Here is a 23,365-nt window from a genome sequence, read left to right as displayed (position 1 = left end):
ACATGCCCTGGAAGACTCATCTTTGCACATAACAGATCAAGAGTAAAACAGAATAATTCATGATTAAGTTGAAAAACAGTATAAAAAAATAGAGTTGTTATGTGGGAAAGTAGGCTTATAGACAATTCTGCATCTTTATTTCCCAAACTTTGAGTAAAATTTTTAAGCTATCATTATGTTAAAAAAAAAAAAAAAGATGAGGGTAGAGGAGAAAAAGATCTCATTGATCTCCTTTCAACAGCAAAAGAAGGAAGGGCTGTGACAGAGGAAGGGCTATGGAGGATTTGGACAGTTAAGGAAGCTCACATCTGCCATTCACTTAGTTCAAGGAAAAAGCCCTGCTTTGGATCAGACAGTCCCCTGCCAACCGAAGTTGAGCTCTAAGAAAATGAGAATTCAACTTCTTTTATCTCCTCTTGTTTTGAAACGTAAGGGAAAAATAAAGGAAAAAACAGAATCCAACCAGAGTACCCTATCATCCTGGGGCGGCCTCCAGAGAGTAGGAGACTCCCCTACACAGCCTGAGCACCCACCACGTTTGCCCCACAACCTCTGACAGCCTGGGGTGGTCCCGAGCTGCATCTCCACTACTAAATGGGGCACAGAGCTTACACTTTTCTTCTTTGGAAAGGGGACTCTCCTGCTCAAACCAGTCCTCCTACTGACAGCCTTCAAATGGAGGTAATACGTCTACTCCTTCCCTTCTCCTCTTACCCTTAGCACAGCCTACCGTATGTTTCTCCTCATGTGGGAGGGCTTCTGAGCTCTCTTCTTTTTGGGGTCCTCGGAGGCTAGGCTCTTGCCGTGGTGGCGCCTAAGCTGCTCTGAAGGCTCAGACTGAGATGAGGTAGTTGAAGTGCACCGCGGTGGCCGCTGCCCATCTTCCTCCAGCTGGGCACACTCAGTGCCACACATGTCTTCCAGGGATGGGTCTGAAAAGACAAAGGGAGAGAAGTGCCAGGGACTGACCTTTACGGGGAGAAAAGTGGGTTCTGATGCCAGGCACACCTGGGTTCAAATCTCAATTCAGCAACTTATTAGTTGGTAAGCTAAGGCAAATGACTTATAGCTCTCTGAATCTCAGTGGACTGATCTATAAAATAAGAGTAGTGATGCCTACATTTCAGAGTTGTTATGAGGACTAAATAGTGTGCATGTCTAGAACCAAGCCTGCTCCAAAAGTAGGCTCACAACAAATGCTAGCCATCACTCTTGCTCTAATTTAGCACTCTGATCAGAGCGAGGAAACTTCATGGCCTCAGAATGCTCTGAAAGGAACAACGGGTTCCAAATACAGCTCAGACTCACTTGTGTCTCATCTGCCAACAAGGGGAATAGCCTTCCTTTCAGTGTCTTAAAGCGTTTACACCTTCAATTCACTGGCCATTCAATGAGGGCCTACAACATGGCAAACACTGTCCAAGATGCTTCAAGGGATGTCTGTAAGACTTCTTCCTTGCAAGGAGTTTGTTTTCTAGACATAATAAGGCAAAGTGTGCTAAACACCACAGGAAGGGCAGCCTAACTGACCTAAAGAACTTAAAAATATAAGACATCATTTTTCCAGCCAGAGATAATTAGCTAAATCAAGAATAACTGCCTTAGGGTCACAGGACTATGAAAGACACTACTTTGTGGTGTGATCACACAAGGAATTATATGAGAGGTAAAATGTGAGTGAAGCCTTGGAAGGTGAGAATGTCTAAAGGTATTGTCTTGAGGAGGGGAAAAGAGGAAATTCCTGGCAGAGGGAATGTCATTTGTGGCTTCCAACACCAGCAAGGACTAGGGTTGGCGGAGGGTCCGTGTGCACATGCCTCTTCCTCAGTCTACTGAGTGGCATTCTGTTTACGGGATGGGCAGTCTTTGGAAGTCACACAGACCATAAGCCTGTCTCCAAATCCACCAGAGCCTCCCAGACACAAGAAGTACACAACCAAAAAGTCTTTCCTAAAGGTAAGAGCAATTTAGAGCTAGAACATAAATGCTGTAACTGAGATGTGCTGATCAATGCCACTTGGCTCTCAGGCAGGAAGGACTCAGGAAGTCTGGGGTTTTGGTGGGATGATTTTTGTTTGTTTTTAACTAAACTTTAAAGATTTGCTTATTTATTTTAGAGAGAGAGAGCACGAGTGGGAGGGGCAGAGGGAGAGGGAGAGAGAATCTCAAGCAGACTCCATGCTGAGCACAGAGCCCGATGTGGGGCTTGATCCCATGACCCCAAGATCACAACCTGAGCCAAAGTCAAGAGTCGGACGCTCAATCAACCATACCACCCAGGCATCCCATGTTTTTAACTAAACTCTAAACTTTATTTGGATTTCACCAGTTTTCCACTAATGTCCTTTTTCTGCTACAGGATTCCATCCTGGATATCATATTGCATCTAGCTCTCATGTCTCAGTCTCTCTAAACTGTGGCAGTTTCTCAGTCTATTCTTGTCTTTCATGACCTTGACAATTTTTTGAAAAGTACTGGTCAGGTGTTTTGTAGACTGTCCCCTAATTTGAGCATCTGATGTTTTCTCATGATCAGATAGAGTTATGGTTTGTGGGGGAAGAATACCACAGAAGTAAAGTGTCCTTCTCATCATATCTTATCAGGATACAGCCTATCAACATGACTTATTACTGGTGACATCACTTGTTTAAAGTGGTGTCTGCCAGATTTCTCCACTGTAAAATTACTATATTCCCCTTTCCATATTTTATTCATTAGAAGCAAATCACTAAGCCCAGCCCACATTCAAGGGGAAGAGAATTAAGCACTATTTCCTAAGAGAAGGGCATCAAAGAATTTCTGGACATATGTCAAAATCATAAGCAAACATCTGTGGTGGTAGGGGACTGTGAGGCCTTGAGAATGCAAATACCCAGTTTCTTAAAATTTACCCACTAATTTTAACATTCATCAGTGGATCTTACCTACAGAAATTCTTACTATGGTGTTCTAGAAGTGGTTTTCTATTTCCCTCTTTACGTCTACATTTATTATTTGGAATTCTTCTGTAAGGAAGATCTATCCCTTCTCCCTTATTTATATATTCAATATTTGTTTATATCAGTATGGAGTCAGGTGCCAATGGGGTAAGAAACACTGAACGCTGTAGGCTTTGGTAAAGGGAGACAGTGTTGCCATAGACTTCAAGGAGTGAACCAGTAAGCTGATGTCCCCCAACCAAAAGAAAGAGGTATCAAGAGTTATCATCATGTGCACTTAATCACCAAAAAATAACAAATGGACCATCTCATCAGCCAGTGGCCAAGTCACAGAATCCTGAGTGTCCCATACACTCCATCACTGCTTATCTTCTGTGGCTTGGTATAGCCCCTATTACCACTGTGGGTTCCTTATGGTCTCTTTCATATGGACGTCAGGTTCTAGAACAGCATGGAGTTGGGAACTAATGTTTCCTGAGAGATAACCGGGCATAGGGGTTCACATGGACACTGAAACCAGACTTCTGGGGTGTGAACACCAGCTATCCCTTATTTGTTCATCAATTACAAAAAGGGAATTAAAACTGTCATGCTATTCCTCAGCCTGACAGTTGAGGAGATGGTTATGTGAGATAGCCTAGACAAAGTGGCTAAACAATGTTCAGCACGTAGTAAACACCATATAGAACAGCTGCTGCTTTTCCTAGGACTACTACCATTCCAGGTACAAGGAATGAGTTTGGTTTCTTATCTCCTTTCTTTCTTATGAGAACTGCAAGGTGAATTTTGCTCCCGTCATTCTAAATTTGAGAAACTGAAGCCCTAAAAAGTAAAAAAAGAAATAGCTTGCCTTTGGGTATATAGGAAACCAGCAGGAAAACAGAAGCAGACAGTTAACAGAATGAGCTTCATGGTCAGGCAGCGCTAGTGTTGAATCCTGGCTCTGCCACTTACTAGCTCTATGTTCACAGGTTCAACTTCTCTGAGCCACAGTTCCCCACATTTGTAAAATGGGGATGTCAACAGTTCTTTTAGGGAAAATATTCTTTAAACCCAGGTCTGCCACACTCCATGGAATGCCATACTCCCAACCACACTGAACGGTCTAGGAGCAAACAAAGCTACAGAGCTTAGTTAGCCATGCTGGGCAGCAGTATTTATTTATGTGGAAAATTCAAACTTTAACTATACATCCTAATCAAAAATCAGAAATAAGAAAGCAAAAGAAGCAGAAATGACACAAACTGCATTGTTCTTATAAAATGAGCATTTCTTACACATACACATGTGCATATGTGTACACATGTATACACACACACACACACACCAGCCCCATGAGACTGTAGACCACATCTTCATTCTAAACCTCCCCACATGAGACTACCACAAACTAGCCACTGTTGGCTTCTCCTGCCTTCTGCCTTTTAGTTTAGCCTAACACACATAGGAGCATTTGAGTACCAGGCCCTGTACGAAGGCCCCATGGAATGGTCCAAATGGGGAAACACATGAGGTGAGGTCCTAACAGCAACAACACTTGGGGAAAGGATACCCAAACCAGCCTTGCCTAGGACTGGGCATGGGGGGCAGGGTGCTTCCTTGGGAGAGGTGAAACCAGGGTTTAATCTAATATAATAAGTAGGCGTCAACTAGTAAAAGGAAAGAAAGAACATTCTAGGCAGATATAAGAACATAAGCAAAAGGAATAGATACTTTAAACAAGGTGGAATAGTTGGAAAAATACATGCAGTTTAATACTGGCTAGAATTAATAAAGCAAAACAGCAGCAGGAAGGGCCTTCCGACCCAACAGCCACTTCCCTGTCTCTCCCTAGGAGCCCCCCATCCAAAGCAGACTGAGGTGTAGAACCAAGATCCCTCTGAGATGCTGGCACAGATGTCAAACCCTGTCCCGGGGAGGGCTACTTCCAAGGCCCTTTCTTCCTAGCCTTCTACATTCCACTGACAACTGTCTGGGCGGGAAGAGGAAGCTAATGTGGCCAATGTAAAATCTGGGGCTGGAGGGGGGTAGTGGGTGTGGACATGTGTGCACAAATACACACACTCACATGTGAGTACCTGGGTTGATTCACTCTTCTGCAGCAGCAGTGGAAGCAGCTTCCCTGGCCCTCACACTGAGAGACCACTGAAGGTTTTTAGGTAGATAACTTGCTTTTCGAAGAGCAAAGGGGAAACAGCTAAGGGAGGCACCAGACAAGAAATGTTCATGAGGGGACAATGCAATACCATTAACAGAAGCGAGAGGTTAAAACATCACAGTCCCCTCTCTGTTACCACAGGATCCACAGCAGGCCTTTTACAAAAGGCCTCCCAAAGACAGCAGAGTCCAGGGTGTCAAGAAGCACCGGGAATACAACACAAGCTTTGGCTCCTGGACATTTTCCACCCACTGAGAAAGTGAGGTGCTGCTGCTTATATGTCCAGCCAGACATGAGAACTAAAAGAGGATCTGCAAGTCTGACTGGCTACCCTCCCCTCTAACAGTCCTCTCCTATTTCTACCTGAAGCACTATAAGAGGAAAGGTCAGCAATTCTGTTTTCCTTAAGAACAACTACCATTGCTTCAGGACCCCCACCCCTCCAAAGAGCTAATACTTCCATGGCACTGTCACATAATATTACTGTCACCTCTCTCCTAACTCAGAGCCCTCAGTTCTTCCCTCCTGAAGGGGGAGGCTATCCAATCTTCCTCCCAAAGGAATAGGCAGCTGGACAGCAGAGTCCCTAAGAGGGGATATCTCTTGCTAAAGGGCTGCTTCTACCAACACTGCAGTTTGCCCTACACAATTATACTTGAGGCTGGGTTGGCACACCTCAACTTGGTACTTTGCTAGGTCCTCTGACCTGGTTCTGATAATGAAATTTGATGTTCTCCTGGCCTTAAGGCCTTTTGTTTCTATTTCACAAGCAAATTTATTGAGTAACCACTTGGAGGAACAGTTGGAATCAAGGTCAGAAAGTAGGCAGATAGGACAGAGTCAGAGTATAGAGGGCAGGCCTTGAATGTCAGGTCAAGGGGTCTGAACTCGATCTACTGGGCAGTGGGAATTTGTTGCTAACTGTTAATATTTCCTTTTTCTGGTTTCTGCCTTACAGAGTGGGCTGTTTCTGGGCGGAGAAGAACAGAATCTGATAACCTTTCAATATCACAGACGAATTCACAATCAAACATTCCAACTTGTAAGGCCTAGCTTTGCATTCCTGTCTGACCCAGTATTGAATGTGGCCAAGTACAGTAGCAATTTTAAAATGATCACAGTATATACAATTCTCATGTACACTTAGCTCAGACACAGATTTCTCCCTTACACAGAGGATACAGGTCTAAACCAGCTCCTTACCAATCAGTATTCTTTGAATGAATCTTCAGCTTCTGGATTCAACAGCTACTGTTTGCTTGTTAAAGAGCTTTAGTTACAGATGTACTAATATTTAAAGTTTGTTGTCATGTGAGTCAATGTTTTAAGAGTGCTTCATTGCTGCTTTGTGATTGCTTATTACAAAGTTTCTGGGTTTTACATAACATAGTATATACCACAGCTTAGACTATTCTTAATAATAAACTATTATTTCAAAATTTCTATAATTAATTTTTCTCCAAGTCAAAATGTAACTTTCCACTGCATGCTCTTTTCTATCTTCTGAATAATGAACCATGTGAATTTACGACCTAATCAAAATCATTAATTCAACTTTCAAAAAATAGCCCTCCCTAAAATTCTGGAATATGATCCACCAAAAGCCACTAAGGAAAAAGAGAAAAGGGTCAAAAAGGAGGTAAAGGGACATGTGGTTTAAAAGTCAATGATTATTACCACCCAAATTCAGGATCAGAATCAGATCTGTTCACAAATACCCCTGAACTTTCTCCTTCACGTGAGCCAGCTGTGAGCAGCAATCACCAGAGTTATATAAACACCAACGAACACTTACATAAGCTTCTCAGGAATAAGTTATGAACACCACCACGACAAATGTGACTAGGCAAATGAGGAACATTGAAAGAAAAATCTCTCTTTCACTCACGGGGGTATAAGGTACAAACACTTCCAGGGCTCTCTCTTTTCTTCCTTCCCAATCCCATCTGTATAAACAAAGCTCAGTGAATTCTAAGTCTTACCATATGCCTCCTGATGTGATGCAACAGGATGTATACACCACAACTATTACATATGTGTGCCAAAACATTACTTGAATCTCAACATACCTGAGATCTCACTATCAGTTTGCAAAAATACAGGAAAAAAGGACCATGTTGACAGAGTGGAGTGGCCACTGGAGATGCCTGACACTCTGTTCTGAGGAGCGATCAATGGTGTGATGGAGCGGGCCAGGGACCGCTTACACCTGAGATAGACTACAGGACAGCACGTACCATAGGTAGAAGTCCAAGTCAAACGCAGAAGGACAGCCTCACTGAACAACCAAGAGTGTCATCTGTACCCGAAGCGATTTCAGCAGCAGCCTGTACCTGTGGTAGATTTCCAGGCGAACTAAGGCACTCTTCGCTGAGACACCAAGACGTGGTTAAAGCAGTATTAGAACAACCAAGGAGCTGATTTCCAAGCAAAAAACCAGCTGACAATGTACTGATGTATTTGAATCAGCTCACAGTGTAATAAAAATAATATCCATGATTTTTAGAAAACAAAAGAATTAAGCTAAATTTGTTAAAAGCAAGACCACCAGGATGCAACCAGCAAAATCTAGAAATGTATGAAACTACAGTAACAAGTGAATCCTTTTCTTCTGCAAATAAGTTGCAAGGAAAAAAAGAAAATGAAAAAGGTAGGAAAAGCTCAGATTAAAGAGATTAAAAGACAAATGAACTAAATGTGGAATTTGCAGGGATTTTAATGAAATAACAGTAAAAATAATCTTTAAAAGATAATCGGGGATTATCCAGATATTTCATGATGTAAGGAATTACTGATTTAAAATATTTAGTTGTGATAATGGTATTGTGTTTATTTTTGCATTTGTTTCTAGGACTTTATGTTAGAAGATACAGTAAATACACTCTGAAGTTTACAGATAAAATGTTACAACATTACAGATCTACGTCCAAATAATCCAAGGTTGGGGGGAACAAATGAAACAAGACTAGCCTTGTATTCACGACTACTGAAGAGAATACTGGCAATACAGGGTTCATTTTACTATTGTATCTTTTTCTATTTCGTTAGAGATTTTCCAGAATAAAACTTCACGACTATTTTAATTTTAGAAGTCTTAACAGAAGATAAAATATAATAAGCACTAATCTCTAAACTATTTAGATCTCAACTTTTCCACATTTGTTAATATACATTTGTATATTTTATACCAGTAACCAATGAATACACATCACTTTGTGTTCTGTTTTGGTCACATGTTACATAGATATAAATGTTTCTTTGACATAGTCCACATACTCATCATTTTAATGGCAGGCTACCAGTATATCACAGAATGCTTTGACATTCAGGCTATTTCTTGGTTTTTATTTGTATCTATAGTGGCATAAATATCTTTGTACAAATTATTTTTCCTTTTGATTTACTTATTTGTGATATAATCCACTACAGTTGGAGAAATGAACAAAGAGTTTAAAGGTTCAGATATTGGTAAGCTTTTTCTATAAAAAGCCTGATAGTAAATACTTTAGGTTTTGTGGGTCATAGGTCTCTGTCGTAACTACTCAACTTCACCAGAGTAGCTCAAAAGCAGCCATACATAAACATGTAAGTGAACAAGCACAGCTGTGTTCCAGCACAATTCTGTTTACAAAAACAGGCAAAAATAATTCTGAAAAAGAACAAAGAAGGACACACACTTCCTGATTTCAAAACTTACTATGAAGCTACAGTAATCAAAACAATGTGGAACTGGCATAAAGACAGCCATACAGACCAATGAAATAGGACAGAGAGCACAGAAATAAACCCTCACATATGTGGTCAAAGGATTTTCAACAGGAGTGCCAATACCATTCACAGGAAAAGGACAGTCTCTTTAGCAAGTGGTGCTGGGAAAACCAAATACCCACATGCAGAAGAATGAAACTGGACCCTTACCTTATACCATATACAAAAATTAAGTCAAAATGGATCAAAGACCTAAATGTAAAATCTAAGATTATATGAAACTTAGAGGAAAACATAGGGGAAAACTTGACACTGGATTTGGCAATGATCTCTTGAATAGGAAACCAAAGACACAGGCAATAAAAGAAAAAAAAAGACAAACTGGACTTCATGAAAATTTAAAATTGTGGGCATGAAAAGACACTATCAACAGAATGAAAAGACCCATGGAATGGGAGTAAACATTTGCAAGTCATGTATCCAATGAGGGATTAATATCCAGAATATAAAAAGAACTCCTAAGACTCCAAAACCAAAGAACAAAACCAAACTGATTCAAAAATGGCAAAGGATATAAATAGACATTTCTCCGAAGAAGATCTATACATGGCCAATAAGCACCTAAAAAGATGCTTCAAATCACTAATCACTAGGGAAACATAAATTGACACTACAGTAACATATCACCTCACAGCCATTTAGGATGGCTACTACCAAAGAAACAAAGAACCAGCATTAGCAAGAATGTGGAGAAATCAGAACCCTTGTGCACTACTGGCAAGAATGTACAATGACACAGCTGCTATGGAAAACAGTATGGCAAGTCCTCAAAAAGTTAAAACATTGGATCTTGACATGACACACAGCCATCTTCATAACATCATTATTTATAAGAGCTAAGATGTGGAACAACCCGAGTATCCACTGATGGGTGAAGGGATAAGCAAAATGTGATATATGCATACAATGGAATAGTATACAGCCTTAAAAAGGAAGGAAATCTGACACACGCTACAGTATGAGTAAATCTTGAGGACATTATATTAAATGAAATAGTTCAGTCAGAAAAGGACAAATACTATTCCATCTATATGAGGTACTTAAAGTAGTTAAAATCATAAAGACAAAAAGTAGGATGGTGGTTCCCAAGGGCTAGGAAGAAAAAGTAATGGAGTGATGGTTTAATGGGTACAGAGTTTAAATATGGATGATGAAAAAGTTTTGGTGATGGCTGGTGGTGATGGTCACAGAACAATGAAAATTTACTTAATGCCACTATATGCTACACTTTAAGATGGCTAAAATAGGGTGCCTTGGTGGCTTAGTCAGTTGTTCATCCAACTCTTGATCTCAGCTCCAGTCTTGATCTCAGGGTCATGAGTTCAAGCCCTGTGTTGGGCTCCATGCTGGGCATGGAGCCTACTTCAAAAATAAAAAATTAAAGTGGCTAAAATGGTAAATTTTATGTTACATATATTTTAACACACACAGCTGGCTTAGTCATTATGCTAAGTTAAAGAAGTCTGACACAAAAGGCCTCGTATTGTATTATTTCATTTATAAAAATGTCCAGAACAAGTAAATCTTTATAGACAGAAGTAGGATAGTGGTTGCCAGGGACTGGGAGTGAATGCCTATGGATAAGGGGGTTTCTTTTTGGGGTTTTGAAAAGGTTCTGAACTTAGACAGTGGTGATGGTTCAACAACCTTGATATACTAAAAATCACTGAATTGTACACTTCAAAATGGTGACTTACATATACCTCAATAAGAATATATACATATTTTTATTTTATTTTATTTTTTAAAAGATTTTATTTATTTATTCCACAGAGATAGAGACAGCCAGCGAGAGAGGGAACACAAGCAGGGGGAGTGGGAGAGGAAGAAGCAGGCTCACAGCGGAAGAGCCTGATGTGGGGCTCGATCCCAGAACGCCGGGATCACGCCCTGAGCTGAAGGCAGATGCTTAACCGCTGTGCCACCCAGGGGCCCCTAGAATATATACATATTTTTAAATGTTGGCTTGGTGCTTCTGCTTCCAGCTAAGGTGGAATAGCTTGAGGCAAACCAACGCTTGCACTAAGAATAGCTAGAAATATGTTATTAAAAAAAAAAAAAAAGAACAACAACAAAGCCTTTTGAAGGCACTGAAGAGATGCTGAGAGGATCAGAAGTAAAAGGGAGGAGATTACAGAGAAAGGAAAATCAAGAAGACATAAGCCAGCATTCTGCTGCCATTTATTCCCCTCTTAAGCCAAGTCTGATTGCTGGGGCAAGCTGAGAGTCACCCAAACAGAGGGCTGTTAATAAGAAGCAAAGAAACCAGAAGAACTTTTGATAACTTCATTGGACTAAAAAGACAAAACTTAAAGACATGAGGGACCATGATCCTGGTGAAATGCGAAAGGCAGAATTGAGCCAAAAACTCAGTTCATTTCCATTCAAGTCACTTACTTCACTCTAAAGCTGAGTGAGATGGGATATTAAGAAGCTAAGCAGAAAACCACTGAAAAGCAGAGCAGATGTTTCTGCAATCTTGAGGTGCAGAGAAGATGAGGATTCGAATTTAGGAACCATCATGGTCCCAGTGAACATCCTGGCTCTCAGTTGGAACTTATGGGATGGCTACACTCTAGAAACAGGGATGTGCCAGAAGTAAACAAAGCCTTCTAAACTATGATCAGCATTTATTCAGCTTTGTCCTGCTGGATTAAGGTTATCAGCCCCACTATATGTGACTAGAAAAGAAAAAGGAAACCCTCTCTAAAGATATCATCCATAGTCTCTATAATCTTTTATATACACTGCCCACCATTCAGTGAAAAATTACCAGCTATACCAAGAGACAAGATCAACTGATCAAAAATTAAAAGGGAAAAACAGACAACAGAACCAGAATCACTGGTGATCTAGATACTAAAAAACAAAAACAAAACAAGAAACAAAAAACAACTGATAAAATGTGTAAAAAAACAAAGAAATAAATGGAGAAAATAAATGAAAAGATGGATAATGCCACCAGATAATCAGAATATATTTAAAAAGAGAGAATAAATTCTCACTGTTATGTGGGATTTAAGAAACAAAACAGAGGATCATAAGGGAAGAGAGGAAAAAATAAAACAAGATGAAACCAGAGAGGGAGACAAACCATAAGAGACTTTTAATCATAGGAAACAAACTGAGGGTTGCTGGAGGGGAGGTGGATGGGAAGAAGGAGTAACTGGGTGATAGACATTAAGGAGGGCACGTGATGTACTGAGCACTGGGTATTATATAAGACTGCTGAATCACTGACCTCTACCTCTGAAACCAATAATACATTATATGTTAATTGAATGTGAATTTTAAAAATAAATTTAAAAAAAGGAAACAGAATCAAAGAGATATGCTAGAAACAACATATATAGTAACCGGAATCAAGAAGCTCTGTGGATGACAGGTAGGATAAACAGAAAAAAAAACAAAAACACAACAAAAACCATTCCTAGGGAGATTATATAGCAAAAGTGTCAAAAACTAATAACAAAGAAAAAACTGTATAAGCAGTCATGAGTGGGGGAGAACACATCACCTTCAAAGGAGCAACAATAACAATGGATTCTTGAGACATGAAAGACACTAGAAGACAGTGGAAAAGTTCTAAGTTTTGAAAGAAAATAACTGGCAACCTAGAATTTTGTACCAGCTAATACATCCTCAAAAGTGAGGGCAAAATAAAGCAACTTTCAGACAAACAAAAACACAGATTAAATTTGTTGCCAAGATACGTACCCAAAAATAAACACCAAAGGAAATCCTTTAGACAGAAAGAAAATGATCTCGGACAAAAAACAGAAATGAAGGAAGGAATGAAAAACAACAAAAAGGGAAGTGCTCCTAACCATTTCCAACTGGCACTACCTGATTTGATGTTTGCTCAAATAAACTCCCAAAAATTAAAAAGAACACAAAGTGTCTATGTATGGAAAATATAAATACTGACTAGGAAAAAGCAACATTTTGTGGCATTTAAAATGTGTAGAATTAAAATAAGGACATATAGCATAAAACACAGGAAAGAGGTAAACAGATTTAGAATGTTCTAAGTTGGGGCATCTGCATAGTGCAGTTGGTTAAGCGTCTGACTCTTGGTTTTGGCTCAGGTCGTGATCTCAGGGTGGTGAGATACAGCACCACATCAGGCTCTGCGCTCATCACAGTCTGCTTGAGATTCTCTCTCCCTCTCCCTCTGTTCTTCCTCCTTGTACTCTCTCTCAAATAAATAAATAATTTTTTTAAAAAAAATTAAAAAAAGGTTCTAAGATTCTAATATAGTTGGGGAAGTAATAAAAGCAATGATTTGTATTAGACAAGGATGCATACTGTAATCTAGGATAACCACTAAAAGCATAGTGAAAGACTGTATAACAAGCCTGTAGGGAGAAAACTGAATCATTAAAAAACCCAAAATACAAAAACAAAACTTGATTAATCCAAAGGAAGAAAAAGAACAAGACAGAGGATGAGATAGAAAATAAATACCAAGATGATAAATTTTAATACAGCTATACCAATAATTACATTAAATATAAATGAACTAAATGTTCCAATTAAAAGACTAAAATTGTTAGACTGGATTAAATAAACAAAACCCAACTAACTGGTGCTAGCATGAAAAACAACTTAAATAATAGGAAAAAAGTTGAAAGAGAGTGGGGGGAAAAGTTGAAAAAAAGACACTAAGAAATGCTAACTAAAAGCCAACATATCTATACTAATATCAGGTGAAAGAGACATTAGAGTAAGAAGCATACTAGAAATAAAAAGGGATGTTTGAAAATGACAAAAGGCCAATGTACAAAGAAGATTAAACAGTATCAAATTTGTATGCACACATACCTTAGCCTCAAGATACATCAAAACTGACAAAACTGAAACAAGAGATACAGAAATGCACAATCATAATGAAAGACTGCCATGCCTCTTTCAAGACTAAGAGCCAAGGGGCACCTAGGTGGCTCAGTCGTTAAGCACCTGCCTTCGGCTCAGGGCGTGATCCCAGAGTCCTGGGATTGAGCCCCACATCGGTCTCCCTGCTCCGCTGGGAAGACTGCTTCTTCCTCTCCCACTCCCCCTGCTTGTGTTCCCTCCCTCTCTGGCTGTCTCTCTCTCTCTCTCAAATAAATTAATAAAATCTAAAAAAGGAAAAAAAAAAAAAGAGTAAGAGCCAAGAGACAAAAATACTGGTAAGGCCATACAAGAACTGAATGAAACAACAAACCTGAATTAACAAACATATTTAGAACACTTCGCTTGACAATGACAAAACACACATTCTTTTCAACAGCTTATGCATCATTTATCAAAACCGCCCATTTACTGCATCATAAAGCAAACCTCAACAAATTCTAAACACGTGAAATCATTCAGAGTATGTATCTAGCCACAATGAGAGCAAAACAGAGATACTAGAAGTCTAACAAAGCTAGGGAAAGAGAAGTGTCAGGGGAACTGGGGAGTTCTAGACTTGTCAGAGATGAAAGATCTCATTAACATCTTATATAACACACCTACCACCCAGCTGAGACAAAAGACAGGCTGTCCTTAGGTGTAAGAACCCCACTCTAGAGTAAGACCTATACTACATCCTCCCTAACAAAGGCTAAAACCAAGCCCTGACATGGTCTGCAAGAAGACAGAATTTAGACATTGAGTCCTACCAAATTAAACTGGGAAGCATCTCAGGTTTTTCAGATTGGTACTAAAATGGCATAAAACCAAGACTTCACAAGTTCAAAGGGATCTATCAATAACTGAACTGCCTACTAAAATTCAAATGAATGCTCTTTAGAGGAAGATAACAGAATGCAGAACATGTACACTATATTATGCACAAAGACCATTTTATTTAATCAAAAATCACCAGATATGCAAAGAAACAGGAAAAATAACCATAGTCAAGAAAAATTCAATCAAAAGAAATCTAGGGGTGCCCGACTGGCTTAGTAAGTAGAGCTTGCAACTCTTGATTTTGGGGTGGTGAGCTGGAGCCCTACACTGGGTACAGACTTTACTTTAGGAAGGAACGGAGAGAGGGAGGGAAATCTTGATGGCCTAGATGTTAGGACTGTCAGCCAAGCAGTAACCATGTGAAATAATAAATGTTATTGTCTTAAATCACTTAAGTTCAGGGGGAACTTATGACATAGTATTAGTAACTGAAACAGAAACTTGGTACTTGGGGATATAAAAATTAAAAATTCAATAAAAAATTAAACTATGGTCTCGTGTTTGAGGTCAAGTGGTAAGTGGAAGCTAGTGAGGAGACTGGTCATAAAAGCCCAAAGGGCCTCAAGCTGATTACAGATGAAGGTTCAAAGGAAAATGTTATAGGAAGCTAAAGGAAAAGAAACACTGTTTCAGAAAGTTTAGCAACTCTATCACCAGCAGTAACATGGAAAATTAACGGGGCACCTGGCTAAGTCCGTTAAGTGTTTGACTTCAGTTTAGGTCATGATCTCAGGGTCCTGGGATTGGCTCGCACTGGGCTCCACGCTCAATGGGGAGTCTGCTTGTCCCTTTCTCTCTGCTCCTTCCCCTGCTCATGCACACTGTCTCGCTTGTGCACACATACTCTCTCTCTAATAAATAAAATAAAATAAAAACACACATGGAAAATTGAAATCGAATCCAGAGTAGACCTGTAAGATCCTTTGTTATGATCTCAGAAATACTTAAAGTAGTGCCTCATAGATCTTTTCAGACAAAAGGCCTCCTGAAGATTCTGCAGGCATGCCTAGCAGATCTTCTGTTAAAAAACAAAACTTAGAAAAATCTTGGAGTATTATCCTATAGCAGCTTCCCAGGAAGGCCAACCAGAAAAGAAATTATCTTGAAGAGATTTATGGGTATATCTTTTGTCTAATGAAGTGGATTTTATACTGATATACAAGTTTATAAAGGAAATGTATAAGCCTGAACTGGAAGGGATATAAACAATACAAAATGAAAAAAGGGTTTGGACCCTCAAACTTCTAGAGGCAGTCTGCAAGCTGGGGTTCAACTGTAATCCAGGTTACTTTTTGTGAAATGGAAGGATTATTCAGAAGGCAGAACTAAGATCCTAGAGGATAACACCAAAAGCTCTGGAGAAAAACTGAGTTCCCAATAAGTAATACTGAATTCTAATCAAGGAACTAGCAAAATGTGCTCAGCTAGGGATTTTAGAACTGCTATAGATCAATGACTTCTGTGTGCCTCATTCCCTTCTCTCTCCCCCACTTCCTCTGCCCCATCTTTTGAATGAGAGTATCCATCTTGTCCCCATAACATCTTAAGTTGGTGGAGGGGCAGCTAACTGGTCTCTTTAGTTCATAAAAGTCTTCAGATAAGAGAAACTGTACTACAGGAGTGAACTCAAGAAACTCCAACTGAAAGCCACATTCACACATAGATCTGAGTTAAGAGGACAAGATCTTGGACTATAAGCTGATGCTGTACTGGGATAAAACTCTGGGGGTCTTGAGGGGGCAGTGTATTTTTCATGTGGGATGATATGAATTATTGTGGCCAGAGGGTAAAATGTGGCAGACAGTTTTTTCCAAAGATGAATGCAATAGTATCTTTTATTCCAGTGCTTTCCTACAGCTTGACCTTGATCCTCCTCCTATTGAGAAGTAGATTTTAATCTTTTTCTTTTGAATCTGGGTGGGCTTATGACTTGGTTATAACCAAAAGAATAACACAGAAGTGATACTGTAACTTCCAAGGCTAGCATAAAAGGCAAGTACTTCCACCTTGTTTGCTATTTAACCATGGCCACTATCTGACTGCAACTGAGATTGATGAGTCTAAAATTTTTATGAAAATGCAAAGGTCCTAGAGTAATCAAAATATTTTTTAAGACAAAATGAAGCTGGAATTCTTGTACTACCTGATTCAAACTACAGTAATTATAATTTTGAATAAGGATATAGTTATTAATGTAATACCATCCAGAATTAGACTGCACATTTATAGTCAATTGATTCTTTACAAAGGTACCAAAGTAATTCAATGGAGAAAGATAATCTTTGCAACACACCATCTGCAATAGATACAATCCTCACCTCATTCCATATCATACAGAAAGAACAATTCAAAATGGATCAAGGCCTAAACATAAAAACTTAAACTATCAAACTTCTAGTAGAAAATATTTGCAACTTTAGGGTAAGTAAAGATTTCTTAAGCAGGACACAAAAAGCTTGAACCACAAGGGGAAAACTGATAAAGTGTGCTTCTTCAACATTAAAAATTTCTGCTCTTCAAAAGGTATCTTTAAAAGAAAAATGACAAGTCACAGTCTTGTAGTCTTAAAAAAACATTAACAGTGTATGTGTATATCTATATATATCTGATAAAAGACCTGTATCTAGAATATATTCTCTCTTTTTAAAGATTTTATTTATTTATTTAGAGAGAGTGTACGCATGTGGTCGGGGGGGAAGGTGGGCAGAGGGAGAGGGAGAGAGAGCATCTTAAGCAGACTGCACTGAGCAGTGGCCAACGTGGGGCTTGATCTCACAACCCTGAGATCATGACCCAAGCTGAAATCAAGAGCCATACGCTTAAGCGACTGAGCGACCCAGACACCCCTAGAATACATTCCTTAAAATCTCTACAACTCAATAAGATGACAAACAACCCCATAAGAAAAGCAAAAGAGGAGAAACAAATATTCCACAAAAGAGATATACAAATGTTCAATGAACAAATGGAAAGGTGTTAGGGAAATACACATTTAAACTACAATCAGATGCTACTTGATAATCACTAAAATAGCTAAAATTAATAATACTCTGGCAGCACATATAATAATACTGATGGGAGGAAGAGGACTTCAACTACTTCCATTTTGACCTCAAAATTTCCAACTGATTAAGTTCTTCTTTCCAGCTTATCGCTTAACTCAGGCAAAAGACCCTGCAGGCAAAAGCATCGCCTGATGCGAACCAGAACTACCGCACTTCAAGCAGTAAGGACTGTCCTGAGCCAGCAAGAGCTCTGGCAGTGATTGACCCCAAGACAATGACTGACTTGACCTTCACTGCTCACCTGCACAGACCCACTGACCTTTGTCCCACATTTTCCTTATATAAACCTGGAATTATTTTCAGCACTTTGGAGACAGCTTTGGGATGATAGTCCACTAACTACCCCATGTTGGCATCACTAAAATAAATTCCTTTCTTGTTTCACCACCACTAATCTCTCTGCCTGATTTTGTCAGCAGCAAGTGGCCAAACCTGCTCTGTTTGGGACCCTGGAGCCAGGTGCTCTTGCACCCCTGCACTTGGCTACATGAGCATACCAAGTGCTCACAGGGATATGGAGCACCTGGAATTCTCACCCACTACTGGCAGGAGTGTAAAGTGGAGCAACCACTTTGGAAAACATTCCGGCAGTTTCTAATAAAGTTAAACATATACCTACCACAGCAATTCATATCTTGGTATTTTATCCAAGGGAAACGAAAACCTACCTCTAATTATTAAAAACCAAGTCAACTTCACAGGAATGGTCAGAACAGGTTTACTCGTTAGATTAAATGTCTATCAACAGGTAAATGGTTAAACAAGTTGTATTTAACTTTTTGCAACTGGACTACTACTCGACAATAAAAACAAACTAGGGACATGTGCAACAACAGATGAATCTCACAGACACTATGGTGAGCAAGAAGCTAAACACAAAAGATTATGTACTATATAATTCCATTTATATGAAATTCTTTAACAGGCAAAGCCAATCTATAATGACAGAAATCAGTTCAAGTGGTTGCCCAGAAAACTGACTACAAATGGGCATGAGAGAACTTTCTGGAAAAATGGGTTATTTTCTATATCTTTATCAGGGCAATCATATTTGTCAACAGTCATCAATCTATACATGAAGAAGATGTGAATTTTACCGTATGTAAATTATATAGTAAAATTGATTTTTTAAAAAAGATTTTATCTATTTATTTGAGAGAGAGAGCATGAGCAGGGGGAGAGGCAGAGGGAGAGGAAGAACCAGACTCCCTGCTGAGCAGGGAGCCTGATGTGGGGCTGATCCCAGGATCCTAGGATCACAACCTGAGCTGAAAGCAGACACTTAACTGACTGGGCCACCCAGGCACCCCCTAAAATTGATTTTTAAAAAATCTGTGATATTGTTAAAGTCATACTTAAACGTAAATCCACAGCCTAAAATCAGTGTCAAAAAATAATAGTGAAAACCAATGTTGTAAATTTTCTTCTCAAAAATTAGAAAAAGCGGGGCACCTGGGTGGCACAGNCCAAAATTAGAAAAACAGGGAATTAAACCTAAAGAAAGTAGTAGGAAGAAAACAATAAAGATAAGACCAGATGGGGCGCCTGGGTGGCTCAGTCAGTTAAGCGTCTGACTCTTAATCTCAGTGCAGGTCTTGATCTCAGGGTTCTGAGTTCAAGTCCTGCATTGGGCTCCACACAGGGTGTAGAGCTGACTTTAAAAAAACAACAAAAATAATGGTAAGAGCAGATGAATGAAATAGAAAAACTACTTTAAGAGCAAAACAAAACCAAAAGTTGGTTCTTTAGAAAAGATAAGCATAATGCTACATCCTCAGAGAGCCCCGCCCCCCCACCACCCTGGCTAAAGTAGACCCTTCCTCCCTACCCCTGGGGCTCTTTCTCTTCCTTGGTCTACATGGTTCTTATCAAAACCTGAATTTACTTTAATAACCTGATTCAACACTTATCATTTGTCTCTCCTTCTAGACTGTAGTTCCTTCAGGGCAGGGATTCTGTCCATCTCATTCACCGCTGTATCTCTAAAGCCAAACTTAAAATGCCTGCCACATAAGAGAGGCTCAAAAAAATGTCTTGAATTTTTTTTAATGAAAGCTTGCTTTTATAAAAATTGCTACTAGAGGGGCACCTGAGTGGCTCAGTCGGTTAAGCAACCAACTCTTGATTTGGGCTTAGGTGATTATCTCAGGGTTGTAGGATCAAGCCCCGTGGCTGGCTCCGCATTCAGCGGGGAGTGGGCCTCCACCTTCTCCCTCTTCCCCTGTCCCTCCCCTTGCCTGGCACGCATGGGCACAGACACTCTCTCTCTCTCTTTAAAATAAATAAATGAATGAATATTTTAAAAATTGCTACTAGAGAAAAATATATAGGAATAAAAAATCTACTGAAGTGTATCAGATTTTATTAAATATGTTTATCATACGTAGAAACACACTGACGGTTCTCTGGGACCAAGGTTCCCTGACTGTATAAATGTAATGGTAAACCAAAATATTTGCCAATAGGCCTTAAAAAGTTTAAAACTCACGCAAGCCAAAATGTGATTCACCTTCAAAATAGTCATGGAAGTCAGACGGAGAGGAAAAAAAAATTCTCATCATACTTGCTCCTTGGGAAGAATAAATCTTCACAGTATTAATACTAAAAAGCATCAGTAGATTCTAAATTAAACACATTTTTAAAAATGAGATCTGAGAGGGAGGGAACCAATAGCATTGTAACTCATGAAACAACCTAAGACATGAAGAAAAGAAACAGCCAGCCTTCCCACTTGGCCCTCACAGGGGAGGGGAACAAATGCAAATAATTTTCAGATACCAAGCCTGCACAGGGCTTCTCAACCTCAGCACTGCTGACATTTTAGACTGGATAATGCTTTGTTGTGGAAGACTGTCCTGTGCTTTGTGGGAGGTTTAGCAGCATCCCTGGCCAGACTGTAGTCACACCTTCCCAGTTGTGACAACCAAAAATGTCTCCAGACATTGCCAAATGTCCCTTTGGGAACAAAACCACTCCCTGTTAAGAACCACTGCTTTTAGCACAACCAAGGCAAAAACTATAAAGAAACAATCATTTGTAAACACAACTACACATCTTTTCAACCAATCTCAAATTCTAGCCCTGTGCTGCAGACCGATTTAATTTTGATTCTGCTCAGCATCATGATGATTTTTGGCCATCTCTGCAACCACAGGTAAGGATTACTGGGTTCTCAGCAAAGCAGGAAAGCAGGAACCTCTGAGTAAAAGGTGGAAAAGAAGACAGACAAAGGCTGATAGCTTGGAAGAGTCTAGCCTAATTTCTGAAGAACATTTAAGGAGTTATAAGAAAATGTAAAGCAAATGCCTGGCTCTACTAAAGTCTTTCAGACAAGGTAATCTCTAAAATAATTTCATAAAATCAAAATTTAAAAATCCAAATAAAACAAAAGATGCTGATGAAAACCACATTCCAATCTTTAAAATACGCCTCTCCTATGTCCTCTTACTTTTTCACCCGTGAAATAAATGACTATCAAACAATGGAAAAGCTTATTTAAGCTACAATAAAATTATATCTTTTACAACAAAGAACACTATGAATGATGTTAAGAGATAAGCCACAGACTAGATGCTATATATTACAATATAAACAGCAAAGGATTAGTATATCCAGAATATAATAAAGAACAGTTATAAATCTGAAAAACTTCAGTACCTCTAGTAGTCAAAACTGAAATCATTACTTCAGAAATTTAAGCTGGTTCTTGAAGTATTTCTCCCCTTTCTCCAATCACACAACTTTATTATTCCATCAGCCATGAGAAAACATATGCTAATTTTGTCTCTCCTTAACTGAAGTCTTCATGCTAAACATGAATGCTGAATCACACACTCAGCCTGATTTATACCATCCTTCCACCCCCCAAATTCCAGAAGCAACCCCACACCTAGCCATCACAACACATTAAGGAAAGGAAACCCCAGTGCCCAGGGTGTGAAGGTGGAGAAAGAGCTGAAGCCTATCTGAAACCAGCCGCAGCCCATCCAAGACCAATACCTGAGCCAAGGCACCTGGTGACTGAAGCACCTATCAACCCTTCGACCAGCTGCCTGCGGCAAGGGATGCGGTGGGGCGGGGTTCTGCCTTCCAGACTCTGGTAAGGGCCTCAAGTGATAACAGACTGGCCATTCTTTCCTCAAAATTTCCGCTTACAATTTTACTTCCAAAGGTCTCTTAATCTCTCCAGCAAAAAAGAATAGGCTAAGGATCTTAATGGGAAGACAGAAGCAATGGAATGTTTCCTTGCTTGTTTCCCAAAGTATGAGTAATTCAAACATGGAAGAAATAAAGATAGAATTAAACACTCAAATTAAACACTCAAATTATTCCTGGAAACTTAAGAATCACTAAAGGGTCAGTGCTTCCTCCACCTGCTGTTCAGCACTACAAGGAATAAAGTGGTTCCGGAAGCTGCAGCTGCTTGATGTTATATAACCAGAAAGAGGTGTCAGAACTGGAGCTGGCTGAAGGGCCATGTCAGGCCACGCTGGGTTTCCTGCTCTTCACGGGGACTCCAACTGGCAAGCCTCTCTCAAGGACGCGGGAAAGCAATCTCCTGGCATCGCCATTGAGCCTGAGAGCTGAGATTTAGAGGGGCAAACAGGATCTCTGCATCCCCAAAGTGGGGGGTTTTAAAAGAAGAATGAAGAGAACAAGCCTATTTGTGGCCTTGGGGACCTGTGGCCCCTCCCTCTGGAGCTCAGGCTGGTAAAGCCCCACCCATTCCCCCATCTGGAAATCCATTTTAAATAGTGGCAGAAGCACAGAATAACTTACTAATCTTTCTATAACATGCAAACTCCACTAGGGCCCCATGTAAGGGTGTCCACAACAAGCAAGAGGAAACTAGGACAGCATAAGCGCTACTTCTTTGAAGAGGGAATGAGCAAAGAGAAATAAATACCAACAGCTCATTTTGTTTCTTTTGAGAGAGGACTCGGGCACACACACTAAAGTGATAATCCTCCAAAATCTGTTCTTGCACGTGTTAACCTAAGAGTGAAGAAGACAGTAAAACTGGTCCAATGGACAAACAAAAACACGCTAGTAACCTGTATGGCAGGGTAATCAACAGAACTCCTTTTACTCTTCCAGTCTACCAATGAACACTTTGAAGCACTGAGGCTACAAACCACAACAAATAAAAACCACAAAATTCCCAGAATTCATTAGTTAAGAAGAGACTATGAACAAAGACTGGGGTTTCAAAAGCACAGAAGTCGATCAGACTTCACGACAGATGTCATGGTGGGAAAGCACAGGAGGAAAGAGAGAAGATACCTTCATAAAATGCCCCAATTAAAGAATCCTGCTACAGCACATGATTTCCTCCACAAAATGCATTTGTGTATAACTGAAACATTTAAATGATCCCTTCAGACTCCTATGATCAGAATTTCTGATCTGAGAGCAGAGAACAGGGTAGGTTGGGAAGCAGATGCCGTGGCTGGCAAGGCCCAATGATCAGTCCCCAGAGCCCAGCCTCAAGAGAGCATCACTGAAAGTCACACCTTGGCAAAATAATCAACTAGCGCACATCACAGACCTTCGGAACAGTCTTGTTCGTTGTAACCTTAAATGTTAACTCTATGAATACAAAAGGCTAGAGGGTAAGGGCGCCTGGGTGGCACAGCGGTTGGGCTTCTGCCTTCGGCTCAGGGCGTGATCCTGGTGTTATGGGATCGAGCCCCACATCAGGCTCCTCTGCTATGAGCCTG

General features: G+C 39.9%; 1 protein-coding gene and 1 pseudogene across 2 annotated transcripts in view; one reads left to right on the top strand and one right to left on the bottom strand.

Moving 5' to 3' along the window:
- Window positions 1–23,365, bottom strand: part of RAD54L2 (RAD54 like 2) — a 102,560-nt gene that overhangs the window by 24,490 nt on the left and 54,705 nt on the right. For both annotated transcript variants that reach the window (XM_034658388.1, XM_034658389.1), the window contains exon 4: window positions 731–932. In XM_034658388.1, coding sequence (XP_034514279.1) covers window positions 731–932 — 202 coding nt within the window. The remainder of the gene's footprint in view (window positions 1–730; window positions 933–23,365) is intronic.
- On the top strand, window positions 7,280–7,490 carry LOC105237512 (annotated as a pseudogene).

The sequence above is a fragment of the Ailuropoda melanoleuca genome, chromosome 4 (assembly GCF_002007445.2).
Source record: "Ailuropoda melanoleuca isolate Jingjing chromosome 4, ASM200744v2, whole genome shotgun sequence".
In the NCBI taxonomy this organism is placed as follows: Eukaryota; Metazoa; Chordata; class Mammalia; order Carnivora; family Ursidae; genus Ailuropoda; species Ailuropoda melanoleuca.
This window is presented reverse-complemented; position numbering and strand designations above follow the sequence as displayed.